This window comes from Ranitomeya imitator, chromosome 6, assembly GCF_032444005.1.
Source record: "Ranitomeya imitator isolate aRanImi1 chromosome 6, aRanImi1.pri, whole genome shotgun sequence".
NCBI classification, from domain to species: Eukaryota; Metazoa; Chordata; class Amphibia; order Anura; family Dendrobatidae; genus Ranitomeya; species Ranitomeya imitator.
In genome coordinates, this window is record NC_091287.1 from 246695822 (window position 1) to 246723756 (window position 27935).

A 27935-nucleotide genomic window follows, 5' to 3' on the forward strand; every position below is an offset into this window, starting at 1 on the left:
AATAGTCTGACGAGTTTCTGGCGCTGTGTGGTCATAGGGAAAAACAAATATAAATGGAAAGCAAAATTATGTATCTATTTCATTTGTGAATGCCTCTACAACATTAAAAAAATTAAACCCATCGAGATTGCACAAATGACCAAAAGCCCGTCATCCGAGAGTAACGAAGATTGCTGTCTTGGAGAGTTTTCTCTGAAATGGTCAGCAAGCAATTAAGATGTGTTCATTGGTGCTTTTCTAATGGCAGTGTGTTCATCACCTTGTTTATAAGGTGCAGCTATTTATATGTAAGTAATTAGACGTTATGAAATGCTCCATAGATGAAATATACACTGAGAGGTACAAGGCCAACATGACTAATGAAACCGAGACTACACGACAGACACTTCATAATAATTGGAAAAGGGGATGGATTCATAGTCCCCAGTAATGACTCTAGTGTGTGGTATTTTCATGGTATAGAAAGAAAAATACCGTATATACTCAAGTATAAGCCAAGATTTTCAGCCCATTTATGGGGGTTAAAAGTCACCCTCTCAGCTTATACTCGAGTCATACCCAGGGGTCAGCAGGGGAAGGGGAGCGGGGGCTGTCTAATTATACTCAACTGCTCCTGGTGCGGTCTCTACAGGTCCCTGGCTGACCGGCGCCCCAGTTTCTTCCTGTACTGAGCGGTCGCATGGTACGGCTCATTACAGTAATGAATATGCGGCTCCACCTCCCATAGGGGTGGAGCCGCATATTCATTTTTTGTAATGAGCGGTAACGGTGACCGCTCAGTACAGTAAGAAGCTGCAACGCCGGGAAGCAGGGACCGTGCCAGGAGCAGGTGAGTATAATGGGGAGGGGGAGCGCTGCGCGATATTCACCTGCTCCCCGTTCCGGGTGCCGCTCCATCTTCAGCGTCTTCTGCAGTGACACTCAGGTCAGAGGGCGCGATGACATGGTTAGTGCGCGCCCTCTGCTTGAACGTCAGTGCAGAAGACGCTGAAGATAGAGTGGCGCCGGCACGAAGTCAGGTGAATATTGAAAGTGCCGGGGGCCTGTGCGACGGAGAGGTGAGTATGTGATTTTTTTTTATCACAGCAACAGCAAATGGGGCAAGTGTCTGTATGAAGCATCTATGGGGCCATAACGTTTGTGCAGCATTATATGGGGCAAGTGTCTGTATGGGGCCATAATCAACGTTTGTGCAGCACTATTTATATTCACTATATATTCTTTAACTACGTAAATAGTAAGAAACTAAAAAATGATAGCGTTGGCCCCCTTAAAAATTGTCTGGGTGAAATGGTGGATGAGGATGAGGAAAAAGCCAATATGCTCAATGACTTTTTTTCATCAGTATTTACACACGAAAATCCCATGGCAGACAATATGATCAGCGATAACAAAAATTCCCCATTAAGTGTCACCTGCTTAACCCAGCAGGAAGTACGTCGGCGTCTAAAAATCACTAAAATTGACAAATCTCCGGGCCCGCATGGGATACACCCCCGAGTACTGCAGGAATTAAGTACAGTCATTGATAGACCATTATTTTTAATCTTTAAAGAGTCCATAATAACAGGGTCTGTACCACAGGACTGGCATATAGCAAATGTGGTGCCAATATTCAAAAAGGGGACAAAAACTGAACTCGGAAATTATAGGCCAGTAAGCTTAACCTCTACTGTGGGTAAAATCCTGGGGGGCATTCTAAGGGATGCTATGCTGGAGTATCTGAAGAGGAATAACCTCATGACCCAGTATCAGCACGGGTTTACTAGGGACCGTTCATGTCAGACTAATCTGATCAATTTCTATGAAGAGGTAGGTTCCGGACTGAACCAAGGGAACCCAGTAGACATAGTGTATATGGACTTTTCAAAAGCTTTTGATACGGTGCCACACAAAAGGTTGATACATAAAATGAGAATAATGGGGATAGGGGAAAATATGTGTAAGAGGGTTAAGAGCTGGCTCAGGGATAGGAAACAAAGGGTGGTTATTAATGGAGCACACTCGGACTGGGTGGGGTTAGTGGTGGGGTACCAGAGGGGTCAGTATTGGGCCCTCTTCTTTTTAACATGATCTCTTTTTAATGATCTTGTAGGGGGCATACAGAGTGGAATTTCAAAATTTGCAGATGACACTAAACTCTGCAGGGTAATCAATACAGAGGAGGACAATTTTACATTACAGGATGATTTATGTAAACTAGAAACTTGGGCTGATAAATGGCAAATGAGCTTTAATGGGGATAAATGTAAGGTCTTGCACTTGCGTAGAAGTAATAAGATGTTTAACTATGTGCTTAATTCTAAAACTTTGGGCAAAACCGTCAATGAAAAAGACCTGCGAGTATGGGTGGATGACAAACTCACATTTAGTGGCCAGTGTCAGGCAGCTGCTGCAAAGGCAAAGAAAATAATGGGATGCATTAAAAGAGGCATAGATGCTCATGAGGAGAACATAATTTTACCTCTATACAAGTCACTAGTTCGACCACACTTAGAATACTGTGTACAGTTCTGGTCTCCCGTGAATAAGAAAGACATAGCTGAACTAGAGCGGATGCAGAGAAGAGCGACCAAGATAATTAGAGGACTGGGGGGTCTGCAAGACCAAGATAGGTTATTACACTTGGGGCTATTTAGTTTGGAAAAACGAAGGCTAAGGGGTGATCCTATGTTACTGTATAAGTATATGAGGGGACAGTACAAAGACCATTCTGATGATCTTTTTAATCATAGACCTGAGACAGGGACAAGGGGGCATCCTCTACGTCTGGAGGAAAGAAGGTTTAAGCATAATAACAGAAGCGGATTCTTTACTGTAAGAGCAGCGAGACTATGGAACTCTCTGCCGTATGATGTTGTAATGAGTGATTCATTACTTAAATTTAAGAGGGGACTGGATGCCTTTCTTGAAAAGTATAATGTTACAGGGTACATATACTAGATTTCTTGTTAGGGTGTTGATCCAGGGAACTAGTCTGATTGCCGTATGTGGAGTCGGGAAGGAATTTTTTCCCAAATGTGGAGCTTACTCTTTGCCACATGGGTTTTTTTGCCTTCCTCTGGATCAACATGTTAGGGCATGTTAGGTTAGGCTATGGGTTGAACTAGATGGTCTTAAAGTCTTCCTTCAACCTTAAAAACTATGTTACTATGTGGGGCAAGTGTCTGTATGGAGCATCTTATGGGGCCATAATCAACGTTTCTGCAGCACTATATAGGGCAAATATCTTTATGTAGCATCATATGCGGCCATAATTAACGTTTATGCAGCATTGTATGGGGCAAATGTCTGTATGGAGTATCTTATGGGGCAATAACGTTTGTGCAGCACTATATGGGGCAAATATCTTTATGGAGCTTCTTGTGGGGCCATAATCAATGTTTGTGCTGCACTATATGGGGCAAATATCTTTATGGAGCATCTTATGGGGCCATAATCAAGGTTTGTGCAGCATTATATGGGGCAAATATCTTTATGGAGCATCTTATGGGGCCATAATCAACATTTGTGCAGCATTATATTGGGCAAATTTGTCTATGGAGCATCTTATGGGGCCATTATTAACCTTTATGCAGGGTTATATGGGGCATATTTTAATATGGAGCATCTTATGGGGCCATCATAAACTGTATGGAGCATTATATGGGGCTCCTGATTCAATATGGATATTCAAAAACACTTAACCTACTGATGTCTCAATTAATTTTACTTTTATTGGTATCTATACCAGTAGCTACTGCATTTCCCACCCTAGGCTTATACTCGAGTCATTAAGTTTTCCAAGTTTTTTGTGGCAAAATTAGGGGGGTTGGCTTATACTTGGGTCGGCTTATACTCGAGTATATACGGTAGAAATAATCCAAAATGAATGTAAGACACTGAGAGAATTGGAAGGGAATCTTAACTATAAAAAAAGAAATAATAATATAGGAGTTACATGTTCTTGGGATGCTGTCTCAAAAATGTGATGCATTAAAATCATTAAAGCATTACTCCAGAGTTTTTTTTTCAGGACTGGAGTGGTGCTTTAAACCTTAGGTCCCTGCCCCTACTCTTATACTCACCCTCCAGTGTCTCCATCTTTTTTTCACCGCAACTCCAGCTCCGCGGCACCATCTTGTGACAGCAGCTTCTGACAGGTTGGAAGTCAGAAGCTACGTCACAAGCTCTCAATGTTAGCCAGAATGAGATTATTTTATACTTGTATTGAGTTATGATTTCTGGCTCGCTCCATGAAACCTTGGAGCGAGCCGACAAAGTGCCGTAGACTGAAGGGAGCAGTGGTAATAACAGATGAAGGCTCCGGTAGGGAAATATAAGACATGGGACAAGAGACTTACATTTGAAACATGCCTTCAGCAATAGAATAAAAAGACACGCTGGAGTGGTGCTTTCAGAAGATTGTTACCAACAGGATTCCCATTCAGACTCTTAGCAGTTTATTGGCAAACATCCGAAACCCGTTACTGGCACAGAAAATGTATGATTTCTAGAGAATAACTAGGGGACATTGGAGAGTGTGAGCAGATGTCAGGGCATAAATGGAGTTAAAGAAACACTTCCATGTATATTATTTTTATTAAATCTGTGTATATGTGTACGGTGTGAGTTTACAAATATACTCACATTCTGCCACTTTCTCCAGGATCTAGTGCAGTTCTGCTCCTCTTCTCAGCGACCTCACTGCTCTTCAGACTAGACGGCTCACGCTATACATATAATGCACTCAACTTCTCAGGGGTAAGGGCTCCATAGAAGATTGACATCTTCTGCTCTCTTAAAGGAGATCTTTAAGACAGCAAAACAGTAGAGAGACGTAACCTTACATGTGTGATCATCATACTGGCAAACAAAAGGTGGCCTTGAACAGGGGATCTTGTCAGAGGATGTTCATATGCCCTGATCAGGTGGCCTGCTCATAGAGTAACCATGTAAATGCAACACTTGAATTCTTTGAAGACTAGATCATTAATACTACAAAATAAAATAATTAAATATGTTTAAATAATGTGAATTATTAATTAGACGAAAAGGGTTGTCCAGTCCCCAAAAATGTTTTACAGGAACTGTTCAGCATGCTGTAAATGGAAAAAGGTCAACATACTCATCCGTGCTCCTCTTCCTATGCTGTCCAATTTCCCCACTGGTCTCCTCTACTTCCTCCGGCTACCATGACATGTGACTCAGGTAGCCAATCACTGCATGGTGACTGACTGTGCAGGTCACAAACAGGATGGTCAGAACGCGATGTACAGAGAGATAATGGACTCATGCAGCGTTAGAAGACCATTATCAGGCATCAGTGATACAAGCATCCAGTATTTTTTATTTGACGTCAATGTCGGAAAGTCATGGATGGCTAACCCTTTGAACTTGTTAGATACATCAAATGCAAATGTCAAGTTATTATATTGTAAATCTTTTTCTTAATGAAAAAATTAGCCTAATTTTTCATATAATTTTGGTGCGATTCCTGTAAGGTTGTATATTTTATTCTAAGTGGGGCAAAAATGGAATAAAATCTAGTTCATCAGCAAGGTTTTTGATCCAGGAACATTATTTGCATGAACCATTGACCTCTATTCAATGCTACAGCATTAGTAACATACTGCTAGTCACAAGATCAATAGGTGAAACCACTGATTGGTAATAGGCGGAAGTTTAAACTCCTTCTGGGACTTAACAGGGATTTCTGCTGAGTCTGTTACTGTTCACCAAGATCCTTAAGAAAATGATCTAGTGTTGAGTGGATAAAGTAAGGAGGTGTTTGCTCTGTAGTCTGATATGCCCTCTAATTTCCATTAAGAACCTGTGTCTGTAGGTCTTAAAGTTGTATGTACGGTAATTAAATATGTGAACACAGCTATGAAATGTCGAGTGTTCTAGGTCTCATCCATAATAGATGGAAAGCAAGGGAGCTTGTGGAGTGGTTTTATCTCCACTTCCTTCATGTGGGGCAAGAGGTAAAGGACAGCTCCAGGCGCGTCAAATCATGACTTACAGACAAAATTCCATCTATGTAAAAATAACAACGTGAAAACTAACATATCTGTCATATAATAATAAGCGAATGACATCTAAGACAAGGGCTTTTAACAAATCACGGCTTCTGAGTAATGGCAACATCAAATTTCATCAAGCAGGACGTGCACTGACATAAAATGTATACAGGCTTGATGTGCGATATGTGATCATGATGAAAGCTACAAAACAGCCTAATTTAGGCAGCAATTCCAAGAGGACCATCTAAATTACAGCTATAGATGTGGCATTACCCACTAATAAAATTCTATTTAAAGGGAGTCTGTCACTTACATTCTGCCCATTACTCCTATAATAGTGCTAGGTAGTAAACTGCAATAAATGCAGAAACCATAGCCTTTGGAAACATGCTGGCCTCTGGGAGAGGTCGCTGAGAAAATTAACTTTGGTTAAATATGCTAAAAAAAACACACAATGAAACAAATAATATCTGCCCATAGGATGTTATCATGGTCATGGTATAGTTCACAAACAAAAATAATGATTGATAAAACTGATCAGTATATTTTTGGTTATTTATTTCATGCCCTACCTATATAAAACCAGGTATGAAGGCTCCAGGAAAACCTGCTTAAGTGCTGCTGAAGGAAGCTGAAAGTCAGATACCTAGGCCAGAGAGACAAATAAGAGGGTATCCTGGGCTGCATAAGGCTACTTTCACACTAGCGTTAACTGCAATCCGTCACAATGCGTCGTTTTGCAGAAAAAACGCATCCTGCAAAAGTGCTTGCAGGATGCGTTTTTTCCTCATAGACTTGTATTGACGACGCATTGCGACGGATTGCCACATGTTGCATCCGTCGTGCGACGGATGCGTCGTGCTTTGGCGGACCGTCGGGAGCAAAAAACGCTTTGTAACGTTTTTTGCTCCTGACGGACCGCTTTTTCCGACCGCGCATGCGTGGCCGGAACTCCGCCCCCACCTCCCCGCACCTCACAATGGGGCAGCGGATGCGCCAGAGAAATGCATCCGCTGCCTCCGTTGTGCAGTGCGTTAAACGCTAGCGTCGGAATCTCTGCCCGACGCATTGCGACGGGGAGATCCCGACGCTAGTGTGAAAGTAGCCTAAACTATCACCTATCCACTGGATAGGCAATAAATGTTAGATTGGTGTGGCCCTGGGCCCCACTATGGGGAGAGCCCTGATCTTCCCTATCCACATGACTGCAGTTAGGAGTTGAATGGAGCAAATGGTAAAGCATACCCCCTGACACTCTAAGTTTATGACACTGATAAAGAAAGCCAAATATTGTCTTGGTCTCGAATACTTTCAGTACCATAAACTTAGAATAGAGGCAGTCAATAGAGAAGAATACTCTTTTTAAGGCCTCACATAACCTCTAAATTATGATACAACCATATACTTAGGCTGGTTTCACATTTGCGTCTTTGTGCACAACGTTTGATCAGCATAGAATATATATACATATATTTAACATGGTGTACGCATGGACATGCGTTTGCATGCTTTTGCGTACACATGCGTCGTTTCGTGGTGTGCGGCAGGGGGGCGAGGCGAACGCAACATGTTGCATTTTTGGAGGTGTCAAAAATCAGTCAAATATACGCAGGTATGCGCATGTGGATGAGTGCGTCAAAAAACACATTACTGTCAATGGGAACGAATGCGTACGCATGCGTTCGATGCGCTTGCGTACTTCGGACTGCGCATGTCCAGGAACTGATTGCGACATGCCCATTGAGACACGCCCTTCTGGAAATAGCGAATGCATGCACAAAAAACCACGCAAACGAAGGTAAAAACGCATGCAAATGCTTTTATATTACAGGATGATTTATGTAAACTAGAAGCTTGGGCTGATAAATGGCAAATAAGCTTTAATGGGGATAAATGTAAGGTCATGCACTTGGGTAGAAGTAATAAGATGTATAATTATGTGCTTAATTCTAAAACTCTGGGCAAAACCGTCAATGAAAAAGACCTGGGTGTATGGGTGGATGACAAACTTAAATTCAGTGGCCAGTGTCAGGCAGCTGCTACAAAGGCAAATAAAATAATGGGATGCATTAAAAGAGGCATAGATGCTCATGAGGAGAACATAATTTTACCTCTATACAAGTCACTAGTTCGACCACACTTAGAATACTGTGCACAGTTCTGGTCTCCGGTGTTTAAGAAAGACATAGCTGAACTGGAGCGGGTGCAGAGAAGAGCGACCAAGGTTATTAGAGGACTGGGGGGTCTGCAATACCAAGATAGGTTATTACACTTGGGGCTATTTAGTTTGGAAAAACGAAGACTAAGGGGTGATCTTATTTTAATGTATAAATATATGAGGGGACAGTACAAAGACCTTTCTGATGATCTTTTTAATCATAGACCTGAAACAGGGACAAGGGGGCATCCTCTGCGGTTGGAGGAAAAAAGGTTTAAGCATAATAACAGACGCGGATTCTTTACTGTAAGAGCAGTGAGACTATGGAACTCTCTGCCGTATGATGTTGTAATGAGTGATTCATTACTTAAATTTAAGAGGGGACTGGATACCTTTCTGGAAAAGTATAATGTTACAGGGTATATACACTAGATTCCTTGATAGGGCGTTGATCCAGGGAACTAGTCTGATTGCCGTATGTGGAGTCGGGAAGGAATTTTTTTCCCCAATGTGGAGCTTACTCTTTGCACATGGGTTTTTTTTGCCTTCCTCTGGATCAACATGTTAGGTTAGGCTATGGGTTGAACTAGATGGACATATAGTCTTCCTTCAACCTTAATAACTATGTAACTATGTAACTATGTAAGCTGATGCGGATATAAAATGCAGCGTAAGCATGCGTTTTTGCATGCGTTTCCGCATGCAGATGATACGCTGCGCACGTATACGCAAATGTGAACTTATTCTTATATAGAACCCTACGGTACCACTGTATGTCTTTAAAGAGGACCTATCTCCAGGTGAAAAGTGTCTAGTTTTTGCTTTCATTTGTTTTCTATTTAGTGCTATTATTAATAATATTACTAATATTTATGGTCTTTACTAAGGGGGAGCTGCTCACAGGGTAATTATGCAGAGCGGTCTAAAGACGCGCCCCAGAAAATTCCCCCAACCACGCCCCTTTAGTAAAGACCGTAAAAATTAGTGCCCATACCTTTGGAACCATATGGCGGATTGTAAAGAACAAAAAAAGGTCAAACTCAGGGGATCAAGGAGAATAGAAAGGAAAAATGGTGACAGGTCCACTTTAATTAATCAGGTTAATAATGCAGCATATAAAGATGTTTTTGGATTTCAGATGAATACTCCTTCAGATGCTGCTTCAAGGACTGGACTGCCGCCATTACTTGCTTACAACTCGGGTAATAACTTCATTTATTCACCAATTTCTTTTATTTTACTACTCTGGGTGCGCTCTTTCTACCATTATCCCCATAATAGGTTTGCGACTAGGTCTGTTACAATAAGTACGCTTAGTAACATGACATACTGGTTTTCCCTATCACTACCATGTGAAACCCAGCAGTATTCTATGCATCCATTCACATACTTTACTAGCCAGATGCTTTGCTTTGGATGACAAAAAGATGTGAAGTCAGGACAAATATCTTATTTTGCTGAACGCATATAATCAGTTAATAGCTACCGTATATATTTATTACAATAAGGTCTTCTCTAACAGATACAAGTGATTAGAAGTAATAGTTTCAATTTGTATTTATTCTGCACTACTTATTCACTTTATACTTGTGACCTCTCAATAGCATATATTGTTAATGATATATTATGCAATCATGTCCTGAAGATATGCCAATGCATAATTACTGAGGTTTACATTAATTACCTATGTCTTGCAAATTCTACTTTTGAGTCTCCGCCCCTCCTTCTTATCCTGTACCTTTCTTATTTTAATAATCTTTTTATTAATCTAATATATAAAGCTGAATGTGTGTGTGTGTGTGTGTGTATGTGTGTATGTCCGGGATTGGCATCTGCACCGTCGCAGCTACAGCCACAAAATTTTGCACGGTCACACGTCTGGACCCCGAGAGCGTCATAGGCTATATTGTGAGGTGAAATTTTAACCCCGCGCGTTCCAATTCATCAAACAATTTTGCCCCTATCTACATAATGGGGAAAAAAGTGAAAGGAAAAGTGTTGGAGGCGTCGCAGCTACAGCCACAAAATTTTGCACAGTCACACGTCTGGACCCCGATAGCGTCATAGCCTATGTTGTGAGGTGAAATTTTAACCCCGCGCTTACCAATTCACCAAACAATTTTGGCCCTATCTACATAATGGGGAAAAGTGAAAGGAAAAGTGTTGGAGGCAAATTGACAGCTGCCAGATGTGAACAAGGGGGACTTAAAGAATGAGAGCGATGGCGCCAAAGAGTATATACCGTACAGTTGCTAAGGTGGGGCCCCGACATGGGATACTCACCACACACGGGGATATGAACACACACAAAATGCGCCACACACTACGACGTGCATGAACACATATTACCCTCAGCACACATTTCACCACACATACACCAACCTCGCCACATAAAAGTCGAAACACAAAAGTCGGCGCTCAAAACTCGCCACGCGCAGAACTCGCCACATGCAAAAACTAGGCTCACGCAAAACTCTCCACAAGTGCAAAACTCACCTCATGGAAAACTCGCCACACGGAAAACTTGCACACGCGGAAAAATTGCCACATGCACAAAAGTTGCAACACATGCAAAAGTTGCCTCACACAAAACTTGCACATACTCAAAAGGCACCACACATAAAACTCGCCACGCGCAAAACTCGCCATGCGCAAAACTTGCTGCACACAACTTGCTACACTAACCTGTCATATGCAACTTGACACACAAAAAGTTGCTACACGCATGTTGCCACATGCAACTCAACACACACTACTTGACAAACGAAACTCACCCTAAAACACACACAAGTCTGGTATCCTTCAAAAATAAAAATCTGATTAATAAGCAGATAAACTATAAGAACAACAAATGTACCATATAGGAAATTCGGCAGCTGTCAGTCATATGACCTGTCTATTATGTGTATGTGTGAGCTAATATATACTGCCAGGGGGAGGGCTTCCTGTTGGCTGGGGATTTATCAGGCTGCCAATTTAGCTTACAAATACTGAGGTAAAAATACTGAGCAAATAACGTGTGAATGAGGTCTAATACAGGAGGAGATGACACACAGGTATATACTATATACAGGGGAGATGACACACAGATATATACTATATACAGGAGAGATGACACACAGGTATATACTATATAGAGGAGGAGATGACATACAGGTACATATATATACAGGAGGAGATGACATACAGGTATATACTATATACAAGAGGAGATGATACACAGGTATATACTATATACAGGAGCAGATGACCTACAGGTATATACTATATACAGGAGGAGATGACATACAGGTATATGAGTAGTGTATAATAGCCATGATCCGTCAAACTCAATCTGACAGGTGCCCCGCCCCTATCAAAGTGTATCAAAATGTGTAACCCCTCCCCTCCCCTTGTCTGACGGCTGGTATCCAGCTGTCCCTCCTTGTTTGATTTCCCCTTTTGATATAGTTTAATATAGTTTAATTTGTTGTAGTTTTGATATTATTCCCGTATTTTGTGGAATAACACATGTTTATAATTATAGCCTAGTCGTGTATTTATTTTACACGTGGTTTATAACACCTTTCTCATTTGTTTTATAATAGATTTTATACGTATCCCCGAGTTTGATTCTGTAAGCTTTTGTTTTATTCACAGTGTATCCATATAGTGAATAGGGCTGATGTTTCTGTATGCAATCCTACATCCTGTTATGTGAAAAGTATTCTCAAACACTAACTAAATGGTGAACATTACCTAAATTAGGTTAACTGTGGGTCAGAGGTTTATAGCACCTAGGTCAAGCAATTGTTGTTGTATTTGCGTACCCCATAAATGTTTATTCTCACAAACAGAAAAGTTATTGTGTCCTGAAGATGGCATCTGAGGTTATTTGTTTTTTGTATTAGCTTTCTCAGAAAACAGCTGTGTTATCTGAGGGTCAGATATTTTTGTACAAACTCATGCTGTTTGGTGATCTTTGTGAAGCAGAACTTTGTTTTATAACACATTTGTACTTGTATTGTACCTGAATTGATATTTGCTTTCTCTTTTTTGTGTCCTGAAGATGGCATCTGCAAAGTTATTTGTTATCTACTGAGGCCATTGCAAGTTGTGTTTATTCACATTGTAGCAGGTTTTATCCTTGTGGCTGCCTTATATACACAGAAGAGATATGCACCAATGTCACAACACAAGTTATAATATGACCCAATGTTACAACACAAGTAAGAAGCGGCGTGTTTTATACGAATAAAAACCAAAGACACGATATTGTAAAAAATTTAAAAAGATTTATTTCTCACAATAAAACAGCATCTCAAAGACATTTCAATACTATGAATCCCAACCCGGCGGTAAATTTCTACTGTTCAGAGCATGGCTCTGCGTTGTACTACGTACCAAATCCAGTAAGTTAGACCCTGGTATTACGGATCCTTTGAAAATAAATTCAGCATTATTATTCCATGCTGTGACATTTTTATTCTGCAGCAACCTGTTTAGTAAAAATTCAGCATTCTTTTTATATCTTTGGTTTATATTATATTAGCTTTTTGTCATAGGTCAGGGATTTTTTTGCACTTTATTAATATGCTGAACACATAGGTCAGGGATTTTTGCACTTTATTAATATGCGGGCCACATAGGTCAGTGATTTTTGCACTTTATTAATATGCAGGCCACATAGGTCAGTGATTTTTTGCACTTTATTAATATACAACACACAAGAAATAGACATTTAGAACTTATTTATGATTAATATGCGATTATTAGGCATTTAGGACTTATGTTATCATGTTTTTGCACTTTATTAATATGCTGACCACATAGGTCAGGGATTTTTGCACTTTATTAATATGCGGGCCACATAGGTCAGTGATTTTTGCACTTTATTAACATACAACACACAAGAAATAGACATTTAGAACTTATTTATGATTAATATGCGATTATTAGGCATTTAGGACTTATGTTATCATGTTTTTGCACTTTATTAATATGCGGTTATTAGTCATTTAGGACTTATGTTATGTTTTTTGCACTTTATTAATATGCGGTTATTAGTCATTTAGGACTTATGTTATCATGTTTTTGCACTTTATTAATATGCTGAACACATAGGTCAGGGATTTTTGCACTTTATTAATATGCGGGCCACATTGGTCAGTGATTTTTGCACTTTATTAATATGCAGGCCACATAGGTCAGTGATTTTTGCACTTTATTAATATACAACACACAAGAAATAGACATTTAGAACTTATTTATGATTAATATGCGATTATTAGGCATTTAGGACTTATGTTATCATGTTTTTGCACTTTATTAATATGCTGACCACATAGGTCAGGGATTTTTGCACTTTATTAATATGCGGGCCACATAGGTCAGTGATTTTTGCACTTTATTAACATACAACACACAAGAAATAGACATTTAGAACTTATTTATGATTAATATGCGATTATTAGGCATTTAGGACTTATGTTATCATGTTTTTGCACTTTATTAATATGCGGTTATTAGTCATTTAGGACTTATGTTATCATGTTTTTGCACTTTATTAATATGCTGACCACATAGGTCAGGGATTTTTTGTACTTTATTAATATGCGGGCCACAAACACTTCTGCACCCACGGGCGCTTCTCAACCAACCATGCATCCGGTACTCATCAGGCACTGTGAAATAATGCAAAAATACATCTGTGCGCGGCTGTCGGCATCAACATTTTGCTATTATAAGTTTATGGTTCTGTAAAGAACACGCAACACATACAGAACTCACACACACACACACAAATACACACAGCACACAACACGCACACATTTCTCAAAATGCCATACACTTCAGAATATATTTGCAATTCACTACGCATGTAACACATATTTCTTCGCCCCACACGCATTTAACAGTCTTTCATATGTATCGCAGAAAGATTTTAGTTCCAACTGCGGGTCAGCGGCTTAAAGAAAAGTTATTGTGGCCTTGATTCTGGGGTAACACATGTTTATAAATATAGCCTAGTCGTGTATTTATTTTACACATGGTTTATAACACATTTCATTTGTTTTTGTTGTTTGATTGTCATGTAAGAAGCGTTGTGTTTTATACGAATATAAAAGTGACACATTCCCATATATTATTACAGCTTTCATTAATTCTACATTATTTTAGCACATATTAATTTTACACTATTAATTTTACAGGAGCCTGTGCTGCCTATAATTTGACTCCTTTTTATACAAAGACATCTAACATATACAGACTTTTAATATTTTTGTGTAAAATCGCGGTCAGACAGGCACAAACACACACACACACACACACACACACACGCACACAACACAGAACCACACACAACAAACACACAGAACCCACACACACACACACACACACAAGAAATAGACATTTAGGACTTATTTATGTTATTATCTTTATGCACTTTGGATGTGCTGTCTATAATTTGACTCTATCCTTGTTTTGTTGAAAATAACTGGACATACATAAGAAACCGGGCAATATATCTTTATAGAAATAACACTTCTGCACTCTTTGTGTATTTCTATCAGTTTTATTCAGGCATTTATAACACAACATGTTTGATATTGGTAATTTGATTCTGGGAACACATTTTAAGTTACTGCTGCACATGTATTACTGTTTTTCTTGTTTTTTGTGTAAAATTTCGTTGTTGGCTTACAAAGACATTTCTTTGAGAAATGTGTAGCATAACCAATTACCCATCACGGCCACTAGATGGCAGAATATCATATTAATTATTCTGGGATAACATTTCTCTTTGTGCATTTCTATCAGTTTTATTTATGCTTTTATAACACAACATGTCTGCTATTGTTAATTTGATTCGGGGATAACACATGTTTATAAAAATAACGCTATAGCAAGCGGTAATGTCAAATTCTGAAAATAGCCATTTTATATTGAATTACTAACATTTTTCTATTTTAGCGCTGACACAGCCACATATATTATTCCAGCTTTCTTTAATTCTGCATTATTTTATCACATGATGAAAATAGTCATTTTATATTGAATTACTGCAGCTCGCGGCGCGTTACCACTGGACTCGTTTCTCAATTAATTTCCCAGCTGGCGCCGCTATCTATAATTCTGCGTATACCTTAGGCGTGTATTTACATGGCAGTGTAATTATTTCTCACAATAAAACAACAGCTCAAATTTTAAGTTAGCTAACAGCATAATGATGACAAATGCATCTTTGCGGAATCTGATAACGACACGCTGAACAAAGGACGGAGCCTGACAAATACACACAACACACAACACGCACATATTATGAAAAATGACAACCATTGTATGTGATTTAAAAGACTTTAGTTAGATTTATCAGGGGTGATTTAGTTTGAAAGCACGCAGCTCCTCGGTAATGTCAGGTGTTGGACACGCATTTAACAGTCTTTCATATGTATCACAGAAAGATTTTAGTTCCATCTGTGCGAGTTTGCTTTGAGCGTACTGCGCAGACATGTCAGTAAACATTTTGACATGGTCAGCATCCCACGAAGGACGACCTGTGTAAGGTGTATGTACAGCAACTTTCTGCTTTCTACCTACACGGCGTCGGGATACGGTTCGCTTCTTTAGAGGTAATACAGGGGCAAAAACGCTAGAAGAGTCTGCAAGAGCAGTATCTGCAGATTGCACAGTCTGGCACACAGGTATATTGAGGGGCTCTGTGGGTGACCACATACCCTCGGAGAGCTGTTCAATTTCTCTGTTTTCAGGCGTAACTTGGGGTATGGCGCCTGTGCTATTGGCGGGCCGAGTTATGCGGGGCCTAGCGTTCGGCGCTGCACGTTTCTCTCTTGAAACGTTCGTATATTTCTGATGTGAAATCTTGGGGCTTGGATTCCCGGGTTGTTTTGGTGCAGCGTAGCATTCATCACGATCCACAACACAGATGGGCGAGAGAGATGTTGTTCGCACCGCCGTATTAGCTCTTTGTGGTTGATTCTCTTCAGTGTCGTAATTACGCCGGTGCAAAACTCGTTGTTGAAGAGGCGACGTATCTAAAAGAAAAGATACAAGTGGCGGTTAGCCGCGAAACGGCGCAAAATTGGAAAAGCTAAACGGCGACGCATAGCTATGATCATACGTAATATTTGAAAAGTTAATGGGGACAGGTAGCCATGAAATCATTGTAACAATATTTACATAAACCTGTATAGAGCAGTCCAGATATATACTTACAAGTATGAAGCGGGAATTGTCCCACATCAGCTCCTGGTTTAACGGGCAGCGCAATGCTCAAACTCGCAGAGGCGGGAATATTCTCTTTTTCAAGCTGTATTTTCCGGGCAACTAGATTAGCGGGTGTAAGTAAAAATATAACGATTAGCGAACACAGAATTGATTTTCTACACAAAACTGCAGCGGTGAGAAGAATATATATATATATATATATATATATATATATATATTCAAAAATGAATTTTCTGACAGTTAGCTAGCAGCTGTAAGTAAATATGAGTATTACACAAAAGTGAGAATCGACTGTATTTCAAGTGAGCAGATACCTTTTCTATTCTTGAAACATCGGCGTAACGAGTTGCCGCGTCTTTTAGGCGCATCGGGTTTCGCTGAAGTTGCAGGGTTCTTGACATCTATGATCTCCACGTCTGAACCCAGCGTATCGCGTGGTTCGGGAACACACCAGTTTTCAGCCATATCGTCAGATGTCTCCGTGTCAGTATCTGTATGAGAAATTGCGCGTAGTTCGTGTTTACATACAAAGGATTAAAGCAACTGATATAGTATAATATAGTTTTACGGTATAAACATATTTGCGGTGTAAATTAATATAGCAAGACTTATGCCGCTATATATTAATAATTCAGTATTATATTGATGGCTACCGCTATTATTTGTTTTATTAATTTAATCATATATTTATTATGCCATAATTTGTGTAATACAATAGTTAATAGATGCTATAGTTTTACGCCATAAACAGTATATATTAACATAGATAATATATATATATATATATATATATTTAGCTTTCTTACATGTGATACATGAAAGATAAATATCTTTGTACCGTGTTACAATGACATTTTTCCCTATCTAAAAGCAAAAAGGTGCTCCTAATTACCCATGATGAGATGAAGAGCAGGCCCATTATCGGCTATCGGCGCCACGGCTTCAATGCGCGCATAATTCTGCGTTATGAAATTATTGCGCCAATCGGGCTACATACACGGCTCTTAAATAAGAAAGAATGCATGAATATATAATTAATATAATTTACTTATAATATAATGACACAATCAGAATGAGTCAATACTCTGTACATTATACGCGTATAATACCTAATTGTGTGCTTGCAAGAAGGGGGCTGCATTGCTCGCGAGGGTATTGGCTTTCCATCTTAAATAAATAGGGGATAAGTTTTATCTATAACTGCGCCGCCAATAAATACAGTTTAAAACTACGTTACAAAAATATGCTTTACAGGCATTGATAATATTAGACCGCAAATAAAACAGTAAACACCTACTTTTCAGAGAGTAGCGCAACTGTTCAGAGAGAAATTACCACCCACCGTGAACACACCTACAGGAAACCGCATTATACGGCACCCGTGACTAATTGCGCGCACATGTCAGATAACAATGGTTGTTATGACCCAGCCATAAGCCTTTCTATATTAATTATGTCCCACAAATATTGCTTATACAGTAAAAACTATATTATACATCGCTACTAAATATGCAGTTAGCTTCCAGTATAACACTAACTTATTAGACAAATAACACCCTTAATTATGGTTTTAGAGATGCATAGTTAAATATAATTAAGCATTTGCGAATAATAACACAACTGTCTTATATACTTACATTTAGAATAGCTCTGCTTTTTAACCTAGTCGGGCTTCTGGTGGATGTCTGTTGGCCTGTAGTGGGACAGTCAGCTGTATTTATCCTGAGTGTCAGAAAGCAACTCAGGTGTTAACACCCAGAAACACACCCAGTTACGACACATCACACGCCTTCTGTTAATACCCAGAACACAGTCATACATGCAATTAATGCATGTATTAACTCGGTATTATACGCGTATAATGTACAGAGTATTGACTCATTCTGATTGTGTCATTATATTATAAGTAAATTATATTAATTATATATTCATGCATTCTTTCTTATTTAAGAGCCGTGTATGTAGCCCGATTGGCGCAATAATTTCATAACGCAGAATTATGCGCGCATTGAAGCCGTGGCGCCGATAGCCGATAATGGGCCTGCTCTTCATCTCATCATGGGTAATTAGGAGCACCTTTTTGCTTTTAGATAGGGAAAAATGTCATTGTAACACGGTACAAAGATATTTATCTTTCATGTATCACATGTAAGAAAGCTAAATATATATATATATATATATTATCTATGTTAATATATACTGTTTATGGCGTAAAACTATAGCATCTATTAACTATTGTATTACACAAATTATGGCATAATAAATATATGATTAAATTAATAAAACAAATAATAGCGGTAGCCATCAATATAATACTGAATTATTAATATATAGCGGCATAAGTCTTGCTATATTAATTTACACCGCAAATATGTTTATACCGTAAAACTATATTATACTATATCAGTTGCTTTAATCCTTTGTATGTAAACACGAACTACGCGCAATTTCTCATACAGATACTGACACGGAGACATCTGACGATATGGCTGAAAACTGGTGTGTTCCCGAACCACGCGATACGCTGGGTTCAGACGTGGAGATCATAGATGTCAAGAACCCTGCAACTTCAGCGAAACCCGATGCGCCTAAAAGACGCGGCAACTCGTTACGCCGATGTTTCAAGAATAGAAAAGGTATCTGCTCACTTGAAATACAGTCGATTCTCACTTTTGTGTAATACTCATATTTACTTACAGCTGCTAGCTAACTGTCAGAAAATTCATTTTTGAATATATATATATATATATATATATATATATATATATATTCTTCTCACCGCTGCAGTTTTGTGTAGAAAATCAATTCTGTGTTCGCTAATCGTTATATTTTTACTTACACCCGCTAATCTAGTTGCCCGGAAAATACAGCTTGAAAAAGAGAATATTCCCGCCTCTGCGAGTTTGAGCATTGCGCTGCCCGTTAAACCAGGAGCTGATGTGGGACAATTCCCGCTTCATACTTGTAAGTATATATCTGGACTGCTCTATACAGGTTTATGTAAATATTGTTACAATGATTTCATGGCTACCTGTCCCCATTAACTTTTCAAATATTACGTATGATCATAGCTATGCGTCGCCGTTTAGCTTTTCCAATTTTGCGCCGTTTCGCGGCTAACCGCCACTTGTATCTTTTCTTTTAGATACGTCGCCTCTTCAACAACGAGTTTTGCACCGGCGTAATTACGACACTGAAGAGAATCAACCACAAAGAGCTAATACGGCGGTGCGAACAACATCTCTCTCGCCCATCTGTGTTGTGGATCGTGATGAATGCTACGCTGCACCAAAACAACCCGGGAATCCAAGCCCCAAGATTTCACATCAGAAATATACGAACGTTTCAAGAGAGAAACGTGCAGCGCCGAACGCTAGGCCCCGCATAACTCGGCCCGCCAATAGCACAGGCGCCATACCCCAAGTTACGCCTGAAAACAGAGAAATTGAACAGCTCTCCGAGGGTATGTGGTCACCCACAGAGCCCCTCAATATACCTGTGTGCCAGACTGTGCAATCTGCAGATACTGCTCTTGCAGACTCTTCTAGCGTTTTTGCCCCTGTATTACCTCTAAAGAAGCGAACCGTATCCCGACGCCGTGTAGGTAGAAAGCAGAAAGTTGCTGTACATACACCTTACACAGGTCGTCCTTCGTGGGATGCTGACCATGTCAAAATGTTTACTGACATGTCTGCGCAGTACGCTCAAAGCAAACTCGCACAGATGGAACTAAAATCTTTCTGTGATACATATGAAAGACTGTTAAATGCGTGTCCAACACCTGACATTACCGAGGAGCTGCGTGCTTTCAAACTAAATCACCCCTGATAAATCTAACTAAAGTCTTTTAAATCACATACAATGGTTGTCATTTTTCATAATATGTGCGTGTTGTGTGTTGTGTGTATTTGTCAGGCTCCGTCCTTTGTTCAGCGTGTCGTTATCAGATTCCGCAAAGATGCATTTGTCATCATTATGCTGTTAGCTAACTTAAAATTTGAGCTGTTGTTTTATTGTGAGAAATAATTACACTGCCATGTAAATACACGCCTAAGGTATACGCAGAATTATAGATAGCGGCGCCAGCTGGGAAATTAATTGAGAAACGAGTCCAGTGGTAACGCGCCGCGAGCTGCAGTAATTCAATATAAAATGACTATTTTCATCATGTGATAAAATAATGCAGAATTAAAGAAAGCTGGAATAATATATGTGGCTGTGTCAGCGCTAAAATAGAAAAATGTTAGTAATTCAATATAAAATGGCTATTTTCAGAATTTGACATTACCGCTTGCTATAGCGTTATTTTTATAAACATGTGTTATCCCCGAATCAAATTAACAATAGCAGACATGTTGTGTTATAAAAGCATAAATAAAACTGATAGAAATGCACAAAGAGAAATGTTATCCCAGAATAATTAATATGATATTCTGCCATCTAGTGGCCGTGATGGGTAATTGGTTATGCTACACATTTCTCAAAGAAATGTCTTTGTAAGCCAACAACGAAATTTTACACAAAAAACAAGAAAAACAGTAATACATGTGCAGCAGTAACTTAAAATGTGTTCCCAGAATCAAATTACCAATATCAAACATGTTGTGTTATAAATGCCTGAATAAAACTGATAGAAATACACAAAGAGTGCAGAAGTGTTATTTCTATAAAGATATATTGCCCGGTTTCTTATGTATGTCCAGTTATTTTCAACAAAACAAGGATAGAGTCAAATTATAGACAGCACATCCAAAGTGCATAAAGATAATAACATAAATAAGTCCTAAATGTCTATTTCTTGTGTGTGTGTGTGTGTGTGTGGGTTCTGTGTGTTTGTTGTGTGTGGTTCTGTGTTGTGTGCGTGTGTGTGTGTGTGTGTGTGTGTGTGTTTGTGCCTGTCTGACCGCGATTTTACACAAAAATATTAAAAGTCTGTATATGTTAGATGTCTTTGTATAAAAAGGAGTCAAATTATAGGCAGCACAGGCTCCTGTAAAATTAATAGTGTAAAATTAATATGTGCTAAAATAATGTAGAATTAATGAAAGCTGTAATAATATATGGGAATGTGTCACTTTTATATTCGTATAAAACACAACGCTTCTTACATGACAATCAAACAACAAAAACAAATGAAATGTGTTATAAACCATGTGTAAAATAAATACACGACTAGGCTATATTTATAAACATGTGTTACCCCAGAATCAAGGCCACAATAACTTTTCTTTAAGCCGCTGACCCGCAGTTGGAACTAAAATCTTTCTGCGATACATATGAAAGACTGTTAAATGCGTGTGGGGCGAAGAAATATGTGTTACATGCGTAGTGAATTGCAAATATATTCTGAAGTGTATGGCATTTTGAGAAATGTGTGCGTGTTGTGTGCTGTGTGTATTTGTGTGTGTGTGTGTGAGTTCTGTATGTGTTGCGTGTTCTTTACAGAACCATAAACTTATAATAGCAAAATGTTGATGCCGACAGCCGCGCACAGATGTATTTTTGCATTATTTCACAGTGCCTGATGAGTACCGGATGCATGGTTGGTTGAGAAGCGCCCGTGGGTGCAGAAGTGTTTGTGGCCCGCATATTAATAAAGTACAAAAAATCCCTGACCTATGTGGTCAGCATATTAATAAAGTGCAAAAACATGATAACATAAGTCCTAAATGACTAATAACCGCATATTAATAAAGTGCAAAAACATGATAACATAAGTCCTAAATGCCTAATAATCGCATATTAATCATAAATAAGTTCTAAATGTCTATTTCTTGTGTGTTGTATGTTAATAAAGTGCAAAAATCACTGACCTATGTGGCCCGCATATTAATAAAGTGCAAAAATCCCTGACCTATGTGGTCAGCATATTAATAAAGTGCAAAAACATGATAACATAAGTCCTAAATGCCTAATAATCGCATATTAATCATAAATAAGTTCTAAATGTCTATTTCTTGTGTGTTGTATATTAATAAAGTGCAAAAATCACTGACCTATGTGGCCTGCATATTAATAAAGTGCAAAAATCACTGACCAATGTGGCCCGCATATTAATAAAGTGCAAAAATCCCTGACCTATGTGTTCAGCATATTAATAAAGTGCAAAAACATGATAACATAAGTCCTAAATGACTAATAACCGCATATTAATAAAGTGCAAAAAACATAACATAAGTCCTAAATGACTAATAACCGCATATTAATAAAGTGCAAAAACATGATAACATAAGTCCTAAATGCCTAATAATCGCATATTAATCATAAATAAGTTCTAAATGTCTATTTCTTGTGTGTTGTATGTTAATAAAGTGCAAAAATCACTGACCTATGTGGCCCGCATATTAATAAAGTGCAAAAATCCCTGACCTATGTGGTCAGCATATTAATAAAGTGCAAAAACATGATAACATAAGTCCTAAATGCCTAATAATCGCATATTAATCATAAATAAGTTCTAAATGTCTATTTCTTGTGTGTTGTATATTAATAAAGTGCAAAAAATCACTGACCTATGTGGCCTGCATATTAATAAAGTGCAAAAATCACTGACCTATGTGGCCCGCATATTAATAAAGTGCAAAAATCCCTGACCTATGTGTTCAGCATATTAATAAAGTGCAAAAAAATCCCTGACCTATGACAAAAAGCTAATATAATATAAACCAAAGATATAAAAAGAATGCTGAATTTTTACTAAACAGGTTGCTGCAGAATAAAAATGTCACAGCATGGAATAATAATGCTGAATTTATTTTCAAAGGATCCGTAATACCAGGGTCTAACTTACTGGATTTGGTACGTAGTACAACGCAGAGCCATGCTCTGAACAGTAGAAATTTACCGCCGGGTTGGGATTCATAGTATTGAAATGTCTTTGAGATGCTGTTTTATTGTGAGAAATAAATCTTTTTAAATTTTTTACAATATCGTGTCTTTGGTTTTTATTCGTATAAAACACGCCGCTTCTTACTTGTGTTGTAACATTGGGTCATATTATAACTTGTGTTGTGACATTGGTGCATATCTCTTCTGTGTATATAAGGCAGCCACAAGGATAAAACCTGCTACAATGTGAATAAACACAACTTGCAATGGCCTCAGTAGATAACAAATAACTTTGCAGATGCCATCTTCAGGACACAAAAAAGAGAAAGCAAATATCAATTCAGGTACAATACAAGTACAAATGTGTTATAAAACAAAGTTCTGCTTCACAAAGATCACCAAACAGCATGAGTTTGTACAAAAATATCTGACCCTCAGATAACACAGCTGTTTTCTGAGAAAGCTAATACAAAAAACAAATAACCTCAGATGCCATCTTCAGGACACAATAACTTTTCTGTTTGTGAGAATAAACATTTATGGGGTACGCAAATACAACAACAATTGCTTGACCTAGGTGCTATAAACCTCTGACCCACAGTTAACCTAATTTAGGTAATGTTCACCATTTAGTTAGTGTTTGAGAATACTTTTCACATAACAGGATGTAGGATTGCATACAGAAACATCAGCCCTATTCACTATATGGATACACTGTGAATAAAACAAAAGCTTACAGAATCAAACTCGGGGATACGTATAAAATCTATTATAAAACAAATGAGAAAGGTGTTATAAACCACGTGTAAAATAAATACACGACTAGGCTATAATTATAAACATGTGTTATTCCACAAAATACGGGAATAATATCAAAACTACAACAAATTAAACTATATTAAACTATATCAAAAGGGGAAATCAAACAAGGAGGGACAGCTGGATACCAGCCGTCAGACAAGGGGAGGGGAGGGGTTACACATTTTGATACACTTTGATAGGGGCGGGGCACCTGTCAGATTGAGTTTGACGGATCATGGCTATTATACACTACTTATATGCTATATATAGAAGATGACATACAGGTATATACTATATACAGGAGGAGATGACACACAGATATATACTATATACAGGGGAGATGACACACAGGTATATACTATATACAGGAGGAGATGACATACAGGTATATACTATATATAGAAGGAGATGACATACAGGTATATACTATATAAAAGAGGAGATGACATACAGGTATATACTATATACAGGGGAGATGACACACAGCAGATATATACTATATACAGGGGAGATGACATACAGGTATATACTATATACAGGAGATGACATACAGGTGTATAATATATATAAGGGAGATGACAAACATGTATATACTGAGGTGAAAATGAGAGGTGTGAGTACAAAATGAGAGGAGTGAGGGAAAATAGTGGAGTGATCAGAAAATGACAGATGTGAGGTCGAAATGACAAGTGTTAGGGGGGAATGAGAGGAGTGAGGGAGAAAATGAGAGGTGTGAGGAGAAAATGAAAGATGTGAGGGGGAAAATGAAAGATGCGATTGGGAAAATGAGAGGCGTGATGGGAAAATAAGAGAAGTGAGGTGCTATAACTAACCACAGATATTTACTATGCCCAGGCAACGCCGGGCTCTTCAGCTAGTTATTAATAAAAATAATATTTGAAAAAATAGATATATATATAGTAACATTCCTTTCTAACCTTGGTGAACATGTAATTTATAAGTATTACCTTTGAGAAGTGTTTACCTATTAATATGGGATTATTTGAATTACCAGAACATTGCGTTAAGCAGCAGGGTACAGCAGACCATATACACATGGCGCATGGAGCTGCCAGGCCTATGTTCTGTACTGATGTATTTTTTTATCTTACTTATTGGATTTTTTTTTAAATAAAACAGACAAATATCCTGCAGATCATTACATATTTATAAGAGTCACAGCATGTCATGTATATAACACTGAATAAATAGGGCAATGCATTCACAACTAGTTATCGGCCTAAAACAGGCTACATACAGTATTGTTTCATGTTCGTAGGTCTTATGTGCGAGTTGTTATCAATCGCATTTATCTGAGATTTTCTATCAGCCTCATGCAAAACTGTTTGCCAACAGCAAGGTTATCAGCCTGCGAGCGGCGCACAGCCGCTCTTTGTAGTGCTCGGTCGCCAAGGAAATGGCTCTTTAACGGCGCTTTCGCAATAACCTAATTACATCAGCAGAGATTAAATCAAGTTGTAAAATGTATGTCATATAGTTAGCCACATATCTGCAAGGTATACATGCAGCATTATTATATAATCGCACAGCCCATGAATGCTGTCCGGCCTAATTGCTGCAATAAGTAAATGTTAGCATTGTTTTTATAACTTGAATGGGATGTAGTCATATCCAGGAGAACCCAGCGGTGTTTTAGGATAAACAGAAGCTTTACTTTTATTTCAGAAATGGGTGTAGCAGTGCTGGGCCGGTGCAAAACGAGCAGTGAGGAGTGCTGCAGAATGTTGTCGGGATGCCTCAACCTGGAAGTTCAGACCCCACTTTTGATTAAAAGCCATTTTCTTTAGGAGGGGACTTTAGGGACCCTTCTGACTACGTTTGCTAATGCTAATCTCAATCTGAATGTTTTCCCCCATCAAAATAGAAACACCTGCACTCACCGCCCCGTGTCGTCACCATTCCACCAGTGTCGGCACTTGCGGTGTTTCGAACGCTGGAGTGGTGCTTTACAAATGCATCTGTTAATGTCATCAAACCAAGAAACAAATGATCAGTAATTAACACTATCTACATCCAATATAACTGTATATAGACAAAGATATAGTGGTTATATGGGCTGCTGGTATGAGGGTGTCCAGGTAGGGTTCCACTCTGCGTATATATCAAAGAAAGGGTGCTTTCACATTGTGTTTAGTATACACTCAGTGGCCCCGTCGGGGCGAACGTCCGAAACCCCCCTGCAAAACGTGATTCGGATGTATGCGCCGACGTGGCCATAGACTATAATGCTAAGAAAAACCCATAAGCGAATGTCTCCAAGGGATATGACTAGCATAACACGTCATATAACATCAGCCATTACAATTCTGCAGGATCTGCCACTGCCGACACATGTGTCCTTGTCTACAGATGAGTCTTTACAATTTTCTCTATTAACACTCAAAATGCGAAGCACAAATACCGTAGGTCTCCGGGGATCTCAAATGTCTATTCTATGTGATATTTGATTCTACTATGCCTACTATGTGTTCAGTGCAGGGCAATAGGAGATCTAGGTAAAAACATAGTTTCCTGGTATATATCATTGGTTAGGACGTAGGGATACGATTATTCAATGATACATGCCATAGAAATGAAAAACATTTAATTTTCTCTATGAAAACCAAAGAAATTGTCAACAGAATGAGCCGAACTGATGTGTTAGAACACTAGGAACAAATGTTCCCATTCCGGAAAAAGTCACTAGAAGTATAAGGTGTATAACTGACTGAGAAAAGCTACTACGGAGCAGTCATGATGAGGCCTTAAAGGTTTGTTCAGGAGCACACTGCTCCCCAGCCTATCGCTTCTTCATTCTTGGGTGGCGTTCTGCTCCTGCTTGATTGCCATTTCTGACCAGCAGCTTCACTGCGCCGTTGTCTCAGACTATGCGTTCTCAGTTCTAAGAACAGCATAATATAGAGAGAGACCCTGAGTCCAGTGATATTTCACTTACTGGGATGCTTGCTGTAGTTTTCATAAAACATATTTCTTATACTGTATATATGCTATTATCCAAGAGCTGTCAGGATAGTAAAGAGAATGAAAAGAAGTAAAGAAGGGCACAGTATGGTCAGCATGGCAGGCGCAATCTCCAATCTCTAGTCCATTCGTGTAGTAATGAGCGGCTCGTTATCTGCTCAGTCTCAGCAGGACGGCTGCTCTAGAAACACCTTCTCCCCTACTGATGACCGGCCACCTCCACAAACCCTAGGGATTTCAGCCAGCTGAGCGGCCATATTGATTTTTCTGGCAGGAAAGATATCCAGCAGCAATTAAACAGGTACACGGCAGAAACCTGAAGCAGTACAGGCACAGTTAGCTAAAAATGTATGTGAAATGTGTAGAATAGGGCATTTATCAAGTCTAAAATCAAAAGAGGGACATCACAGCATTTTTCAGAAATTGTATACTGATTATATAACACTAGATGGTGGTCCGATTCTAACGCATCGGGTATTCTAGGATATGTATTTATGTATGTAAATAGCAGCCACATAGTATATAGCACAGGCCATGTAGTATATAGCAGACAAATACTATGTGACCTGTGCTATATACTATGTGGCTGCTATATACATACATATTGTAGAATACCAGATGCGTTAATACAGGCCACGCAATATATAACAGTGGCCACGCAGTATATAACACAGCCATGTACTATATAACACAGCCCACGCAGTATATAGCAGCCACGCAGTATATAACACAGCCACGTACTATAACAGCCCACGCAGTATATAGCAGCCACGCAGTATATAACACAGCCACGTACTATATAACACAACCCACGCAGTATATAGCAGCCACGCAGTATATAACACAGCCACGTACTATATAACACAGCCCACGCAGTATATAGCAGCCACGCAATATATAACACAAGTGACATAGTATATAACACAGGCCAC

General features: G+C 38.9%; 2 protein-coding genes across 2 annotated transcripts in view; one reads left to right on the plus strand and one right to left on the minus strand.

Annotated features, from left to right (window-relative positions):
• TMEFF1 (transmembrane protein with EGF like and two follistatin like domains 1) overlaps positions 1–27935 on the minus strand; it is a 262625-nt gene that overhangs the window by 181810 nt on the left and 52880 nt on the right. The gene's annotated exons all lie outside the window — the stretch shown is intronic.
• LOC138642421 (uncharacterized) lies at positions 18372–22218 on the plus strand. The gene is made up of 4 exons (XM_069730568.1): positions 18372–18454; positions 18852–19028; positions 19246–19356; positions 19538–22218. Exons 1-4 carry the CDS (start codon positions 18451–18453, stop codon positions 20218–20220), a joined length of 975 nt encoding a protein of 324 aa, XP_069586669.1. The 5' UTR covers positions 18372–18450; the 3' UTR covers positions 20221–22218.